Below are 8,446 nucleotides of genomic sequence, written 5' to 3' on the forward strand. Positions count from 1 at the left end.
AGTGTCGAGTGTGTGTGCTGCCGTGGGTGTCAGCAGTGTTGAGTGTGTCGAGTGTGCGTGCTGCCGTGGGTGTCAGCAGTGTCAAGTGTGTCGAGTGTGCGTGCTGCCGTGGGTGTCAGCAGTGTCGAGTGTGTCGAGTGTGCGTGCTGCCGTGGGTGTCAGCAGTGTCGAGTGTGTCGAGTGTGCGTGCTGCCGTGGGTGTCAGCAGTGTCGAGTGTGTCTAGTGTGCGTGCTGCTGTGGGTGTCAGGAGTGTTGTCGAGTGTGCGTGCTGCCGTGGGTGTCAGCAGTGTCGAGTGTGTCGAGTGTGCGTGCTGCCGTGGGTGTCAGCAGCGTCGAGTGTGTCGAGTGTGCTTGCTGCTGTGGGTGTCAGCAGCGTTGAGTGTGTTGAGTGTGCGTGCTGCCGTGGGTGTCAGCAGCGTCGAGTGTGTTGAGTGCGTGCTGCCGTGGGTGTCAGCAGTGTCGAGTGTGTTGAGTGCGTGCTGCCGTGGGTGTCAGCAGTGTCGAGTGTGCGTGCTGCCGTGGGTGTCAGCAGCGTCGAGTGTGTTGAGTGCGTGCTGCCGTGGGTGTCAGCAGTGTCGAGTGTGTTGAGTGTGCGTGCTGCCGTGGGTGTCAGCAGTGTCGAGTGTGCGTGCTGCCGTGGGTGTCAGCAGCGTCGAGTGTGTTGAGTGCGTGCTGCCGTGGGTGTCAGCAGTGTCGATGAGTGCGTGCTGCCGTGGGTGTCAGCAGTGTCGAGTGTGTTGAGTGTGCGTGCTGCCGTGGGTGTCAGCAGTGTCGAGTGTGCGTGCTGCCGTGCCCTTGTTGTACCAGACTTGAAGCGTCCGGCCCCCAGGTCCTGACCCCTCTCTGCACGCCCCAACTTGGGAAGGGAGTTCCATTTCGTGGTATTTGTGAGCAGAGCCATGGAAACAATCAGGGTTTCAGGTATGGTCGGCCTGTGCTAAGTTGGTATGAAGCGGCCTCTGGTCTGGCTTGTCGTTTCCAGGTCTCCTGCCTGGAGGGAGGATCAAGTTGGTGCACAGCTCTGTGATCCAGTTGGGTAACAGGTGAGACTGGTCTCTGCGCGCTAACACTGCCCTCCTCTCAACAAGACCCGTGTCTGGCAGGAAGAAGGTAGCGTTGGATTCACTGCACATGTTATGAAGGCACACTCTCTTACATTCTGTTTTTAGTATTTCATTTATTAGTAATGAGTAAATGTAATAATGTATATCCAAGTTCAGAGCTTTTTGATCAAAAAAGTGCTTCCTATCTCACAAATCGAAGTATTTGTTTCTTTCATATTCCATCTTAATGCAAACCTGAAGTTAAACGTAGATGAGGTTTTAGGAGCAGAAACGGGGTGGGGGGCGGGCGTGGGCTGCAGTGAAATGGTCACTTCTTGGTGATAGCCTAGCTTGACCTGGATTGATATCACTTCATTTTTTTTTTTCTTTTGTCTGTCGTTTGGCTTGAACTCAGGGTCTGGGCGCTGTCCCTGAGCTCTTCAGCTCAAGGCTAGCGCTCTACTACTTGAGCCACAGCGGTCTGACGGACGTTGCTGCCCAGGCAGGCTTTGTACTGATTATCAGATACACAGTCCCCTGAGTAGCTAGGATTACAAGCTTGCCTGTAATCCGAGCTGTGTGCCTGGTTCACTTTGATTTTTGTATATTCTTTCTAACTTATTTGAAAGAACACCTTATGTGTTTCAGCACATTTGTAAAATTTCACTGAGTTAGCATACTAATTCTTATAAAGTATTCCCTAATCATTAAACATTTGCTGCTAGCCTTGTTTATGGCTTTATTTTGGTATGTCTGCTGAGGCTTGGTCTCAGGGTCTGGGCGCTGCTGAGCTTCTTTTGCTCAAGGCTAGTGCTCTGCCACTTGAGCCACAGCGCCCCTTCTGGCTTTTTGTGGTTAATTGTAACTAAGAATCTCACAGACTTTCCTGCGCTGTCTGGCTTTGAACTGTGGTACTCAGATCTCAGGCTTGTGAGGAAGCTGAAATTACAGGTGTGAGCCACTGATGCCTGGCTTGCTTATGGTATTTTTGATAAGTCAATTTTTAATTTTGTATGTGGATAAATCTGTCAACTTTCATAGGACTGTATAAAATATTACAACTTGATATAAAGTATATGAATTTAATTATATTATTTTTTTACTTATTAAATTTTTCTAGCGTCTTTTTAAAATAGTTGTCATATACTTTTGAACACATACAACAAACACAGCTGGAGAGAACAGCTGGGACACACACGTGCTCTCCAGCTTGCACAGGAGGTCTTGGGGCATCAAGGAAATGACTTTCAATCTCAGACCCAAAGGATGAATGGGATTTATGAGTCTTAATGATGAGGCCCAAGTATACTGAGTCTGTGACAATTAGGAGGGAGTTTCAGCCACTATTTTAAAGACCAAAAAAAGGCAAATGTACCATCGGTGTGGAAAATAATGATGGAAAAGGCTTTGGACAGAGAAGCCTTCCAGGGCTGAGAGAAAGGCGCACATTTTATACAGTCTGAAAGAAACTAACTGGTAGTAAGCAACAAAGTGTATTTTGGGATTTATATTTTGAAAAGAGCAGTGTGGCTGCTAACTTAGGAGTGGAGGTTGAGAGACACTACTGTGGGAGAACGGAGAGGCATTTGAGATATATAGGTACAGATATAGTCAGTCGTGGGGCTTGGACTCTAGGCCTGGGCGCTGTCCCTCAGCTCTTCAGCTCAAGGCTAGCACCCGATCTCTAGATGGAAGGGGCACGGAGGGAAGTTGAGGCCAGCTTCCGGCCCGCGGCGGCTCAGAGGCCGGGAAGCCAGGCTGAGCTGTGCTAACCTCCACTGTGCACTTGCACCGTGAGGCCCGTTGGGATCTGTCTGATGCATGGAGCAAGAACCGGGGCTCTGGAACCCACTTGTTTAGCGTGGGAGAAAGTGAGTTCCCTCCCCTGTCTTGGAAGAACTTGAAATCCCAAGTTGGGTGTGGCAGGGGAGCCTTCCAGCAAGTTCCAGAGCAGGGGCCTCAGAGGCACTGGGACAACCGCTGGCAAGAAGGACCCTGTGCGGCCTCGGGTCGTCGGTTCCAGCAAGAAAAGGCAGCAGTCCACCAAGGTACAAAACACGCATTGATTAGCACCCTAAAAACTCGAGCCCTTAGAAGTGAGGCTGTTGCTGCTGCAGTTCAAAACCACTAATGGTTACACAGCAGATTTAACAGAGCTGAAGGGAAAATAGGCGATCAGGGTGAAAGGTCTACAGACACTACCAAGTGCACAACAGCACAACAGAGATGCTACCATGCAGAGGAAGTGTGACCCGGCAGGCCCCGCACCCAGTGCTAGTGCTAAGTGAGGGAATGGTTGTAGCCTCGCCCCCCAAACCAGCCACTTGTTCATCGTTGCTGTTTTTTTCTTTCAGTCTTCACCGAAAAGACAGTGAATTCTGGGGACCTACACAAACACTGAGTGTCAAGTTTCTGCCTTCAGATTCTAACCACTTTATTGTTGGCACAGACCTGGTGAGCAGTAGTTTATATTTTATCTTGGTATTCGTTCTTCTTCCCCCAGGGTTAGCTGATGCATATCTTTATATAAGATAATGAACTCTTTCCTTTTATTATAATGCTGCCTAATTTGTCTAGCCTTAGGCCACATGCTCTCCTTGCTTCATGCTTGGTCTTTTTTATTACTAGGGTTTTATAAGCCATGGCACAAGACAAGATGTGAAGGTGTCCCCCAAGCTGTTCAAACCTCAGCAACATGGTATGAGACCAGTGAAAGTTAATGTGATTGATTTTTCACCATTTGGAGAACCAATATTCTTGGTAAGAAAGTAAATTTTTTTCCCCCAGTCCTGGGGCTTGAACCCAGGGTCTGGGCGCTGTCCCAGGGCCTCTTGTGCTCAAGGCTAGCTGCTCTACCACTTGAGCCACAGCACTGCTTCTGGCTTTTCCTGTGCATGTGGTAATGAAGAGTTGAATCCAGGGTTGCATGCATGCTGGGCAAGCACTTCACCACTAAGCCACAAGAAAGTAACTCTTTGTAGTCCAGCCACAGCTGTGTGTGTGCTAGTCAGGCACCCCGCCCCTGAGTTGCCTACCACCTCCCGCCCCCATTCCATTGAGAACCAGGCTTTCGGGACGTGAACTTAGGGAGGGGTTGGTTGACTGCAGCGGTGATCCGCAGTTCTAGACCGCCAGACGCAGCACCCAGAGACATTCGGCTGCTCATCCCTCTTCCTGATGAGGTTCTGCAGCATGGATTTCTATTTTCATTCATTCATTTTTATTTTTGCAGCATAATTTTATTTGTTTTTCCTTTTATTTCCCTTTTAGAATTTGACTTCCATTCTTTTATTTCCTTTTTTAAGTATGTCAGGGATTAAAAAGAATAACGATGAATCAAATATCTTCATAAGCTAAAATTTTGCTTTACTAAACCAGCTAAGTGTTGTTTCATGGAAATTTTAATTCAAAGAGAATGTATAGTCATACTGTGGATGCAGATGTATTAACTCTAAAAAAGGTGATTTATTCATTTCTGTGTAACCAGCCTTATGGCTTGCGCTTGACTCAATAGTATCCAGCCTGTTAAAAAATAAAGATATTAGTCGGGCACCAGTGGTTCATGCCTGTAATCCTAGCTACTCGGGAGGCTGAGATCTGAGAGCTGTCGTTCAAAGCCAACCTGGGCAAGACGTTTTAGGAGACTCTTATCTCCTGTTAACCACCAAAATGCTGGTAGTGGAGCTATGGTTCAAGTGGTAGAGTTCTAGCCTTGATCAAAAAAGCTAAAGGACAGCTCCCAGGCCCTGAGTTCAAGTTCCAGTGCCAACACAGAAATAAAATAACGATGCACGTATTCAGTAGCTATGCTGGTGGTGAGCCTCAAGAGAGGCGGTATTTGAGTTGAGGGTGCTGCTCACTGTATAATTTGTGAGGATAGATTTAATGAGTTAGCTTTAGGTTTGGAAAACAAAAGCCTAATGTTCGTTTTAGAAACCAAACAAAGTAATGCGCTGAACATTTTCTCTGGTTGCAGTGTGCAAGCTGGGTGCCAGTGGCTTACGCCTGAAATCTGGGAAATGAGACCTGAGGTTTGGGTTGAAGCCAGCCCAGGCAGGAATGTTTGAGAGACATTTATCTCCAGTTAACCTCCAAAAAGCCAAAAGAAAAGCTGTAGCTCACGTGGTAGCAAGCAAGTTCAGGGACAGTGCCAGGCCCTGAGTTCAAGGTCCAGTACTGTCCCCCCCCCCCCCCACGCACAGAACCATGCAAACAGTCCCCACGCCCTGGTTGCAGGCTGGACACATACACACACACACACACACACACACACACACACAGAACCATGCAAACAGCCCCAATGCCCTGGTTGCAGGCTGGACACACACACACATATACACAGAATCGTACAAACAGTCCCCACGCCCTGGTTGCAGGCTGGACACATACACACACACACACACACACACACACACACACAGAACCATGCAAACAGCCCCAATGCCCTGGTTGCAGGCTGGACACACACACACACACACAATCGTGCAAACAGTCCTCACGCCCTGGTTGCAGGCTGGACACACACACACACATACACAGAATCGTACAAACAGTCCCCACGCCCTGGTTGCAGGCTGGACACACATGCATGTGCACACACACACACATGCATGTGCACGCACACACACACACAATCATGCAAACAGTCCTCACGCCCTGGTTGCAGGCTGGACACACACACACATACACAGAATCGTACAAACAGTCCTCACGCCCTGGTTGCAGGTTGGACACACACTCACACACACATGCACGCACACACACACACAGAACTGTGCAAACAGCCCCCACGCCCTGGTTGCAGGCTGGACACACATGCATGTGCACACACACACACATGCATGTGCACGCACACACACACACACACAGAACCGTGCAAACAGCCCCAATGTTCTGGTTGCAGGCTGGACACACACACACACACACAGCATCGTGCAAACAGTCCTCACGCCCTGGTTGCAGGTTGGACACACACACACACGCGCACGCACACACACACACACAGAACTGTGCAAACAGCCCCCACGTCCTGGTTGCAGGCTGGACACACACATGCACACAGCATCGTGCAAACAGTCCTCATGCCCTGGTTGCAGGCTGGACACACACACGCGCATACACACACACACACACAGCACTGTGCAAACAGCCCCCACGCCCTGGTTGCAGGCTGGACACACACACACACAGAATCGTGCAAACAGTCCTCATGCCCTGGTTGCAGGCTGGACACACACATGCACACACACACACACATGCACACGCACACACAGCACTGTGCAAACAGCTCCCATGCCCTGGTTGCAGGCTGGCTGCTCGGATGGAAGCATCAGGCTCCATCAGTTGGCGTCGGAGTGGCCTCTGGCCCAGTGGGACAACAGCACTGAAGGCTCCGCCATCTGCAGCCTGCAGTGGTCCCCGACAAGGCCCGCCGTGTTCCTGGCTCAGGATGCTGCCTCCAGAGTCTACATCTGGGACCTCCTTGAGAGCGACCTGGGTCCTGTGGCCACGCAGCTCATCTCCCCAGACCGGTGAGCCCAGCCTCAGCCCAGCCTCCCTCGCCGTCCTGCTTGCTAGGTTATGTAGAGTTATGTGACTTAAGTTTAAGTTGGATCTTGCTTACTTTGAAATACTTACAGGAAAACCCACTGGTTTTAGTTTCACAGCAAAACAGAGATGGGAAGGTACAGAGCCCTCCGTGTGTCCCCTGCCCAGCTGCCCAGCGCGAGTGCGCCCGCTCCGCTGGCCTGGCCATGGTCACCCCGAGCACGCGTACACAGAGGCTGAGACCGCTCTGCTGACCCTCCCCCTGCCCCTCTTGCCTGTAGGCTGTTGGCCATGACGGTCACGGGTGAGTCAGACAAAGCTGGTGGCAGCTTCCTGGCCCTGGCTCTGGCCAGGGCCTCTGGCGCTGTGGACATCCAGTACCTGAAGAGGCAGTGGACAGTCCCGAAGGCGGACGAGCAGAGCCAGCTGCACCTGCTCCTGCAGGAGGGCCTGTGGAGCCGCGAGCACCCCCGGAGGGGCCCGCGTGGGCCACCGCGCACGTGAAGACTGCAAGGACCGCTCTACGTCCGTGTGTATATTCTGTACATACGTTTGCTTTACAGCAGTGTTTCTGCGGTAGTCCCAGTAAATAAATCACTATTTTTGGAAACAAATGAACCCTTTAGCGTATGCTGAACTTCAAAGGAAGTATTAAGTCATGTCCAGATGCTTTTCTTCTAGGAGTTATTTTTGAAACAGATCTAAAACACTGTCACATTTATCACTAGATTTTAAACAGTCCATGGAAAAATGGGCTATTTTCTTAGTCATGTATAAAATGGTACACACATGACTAGATTAAAAGGAATTCCTCCATTGCAGTGAGCTCTGCTAACTGTGTTTTCTTGAGCATAACCTTACTATTGATTGACTGTTGTTTAGTTGACCACAGTTTGCATGATCTCTTAGTACTAAAATTGTCTTTGTGTAGAAATAATACAGGTAAATAAAACTCGCACCAGCGTCGTTTCTCAGGACATGCCTTAGTCCAGGTTATAAGAGCAGCGGACCATTTGTCATGGTGTGAGAGGCTGTCTGTCCAGGGTCTCTGTGGGTGCGGGGGCTGTCTGCCGCCTGGTGTTGTGTGGTGGCGTCGTGCCCTGATGTGGCTGTGGGTTACAGCCACAGCAGCCGTGTGGCGGGATGGGGAGAGTGCTCCTGTACTCTCTTCTAGCACAGACTCATTCTCAATGGGCCCCACCCCACAGCTCAATCTCTCTGTTTTTAAAATTTAGCTTCTATTAGTTATACATGTGGGTTGCATTCCAGCCCACCCACCTCCTTCACTGCGCCCCCTTCTTTGTCTTTCCCTGTTCCATTGCTCTGTTCGCTGTTGTGCCTTACCTATTTGATAGTCTTCAACCTCTCTCCTCCTCTTGTCTCCACCCCCTGTTTGGTTCCCTTGCCCTCCCAGCTTTCGTTGAGTCTCTTCACCCCGCTTGTATACACCAGTCTCTTGACACAGTGGCCAGGGCTCAAATCCAGCTGTGGATGGTGGAAGGTTAGGTCCCCAGGCCCCGCTGATGGTCCCCAGGCCCCGCTGATGGTCCCCAGGCCCCGCTGATGGTCCCCAGGCCCCGCTGATGGTCCGGTCCCCAGGCCCCGCTGATGGTCCCCAGGCCCCGCTGATGGTCCCCAGGCCCCGCTGATGGTCCCCAGGCCCCGCTGATGGTCCTGTCAGAGTGCGGGCAGCACATCAGGTCACCCCCCCACTCCCGCCAGAGCTGCGGCATCCGGCGCCCCAGAGGCGTTTGCCATCTGCCTCTCATCCGATGGGGAACCGGCCTGCACTGCGTGACAGTGGATCTACATGCTGTGACTCCCACTTCGGTCTCTGTCTACCTTCCAGCCACCC

General features: G+C 51.0%; 1 protein-coding gene across 1 annotated transcript in view; it reads left to right on the plus strand.

Moving 5' to 3' along the window:
- Positions 1-7,547, plus strand: part of Wdr60 (WD repeat domain 60) — a 73,387-nt gene extending 65,840 nt beyond the window's left edge. Inside the window, exons 20-24 of the mRNA XM_013033635.1 lie at positions 984-1,044; positions 3,399-3,498; positions 3,673-3,804; positions 6,352-6,575; positions 6,873-7,547. Coding sequence (XP_012889089.1) covers positions 984-1,044; positions 3,399-3,498; positions 3,673-3,804; positions 6,352-6,575; positions 6,873-7,095 — 740 coding nt within the window. The 3' untranslated portion in view covers positions 7,096-7,547. The remainder of the gene's footprint in view (positions 1-983; positions 1,045-3,398; positions 3,499-3,672; positions 3,805-6,351; positions 6,576-6,872) is intronic.
- The last annotated feature ends 899 nt before the right edge of the window (positions 7,548-8,446 follow it).

Source organism: Dipodomys ordii, unplaced genomic scaffold, assembly GCF_000151885.1.
Source record: "Dipodomys ordii isolate 6190 unplaced genomic scaffold, Dord_2.0 Scaffold173, whole genome shotgun sequence".
Lineage (NCBI taxonomy): Eukaryota > Metazoa > Chordata > Mammalia > Rodentia > Heteromyidae > Dipodomys > Dipodomys ordii.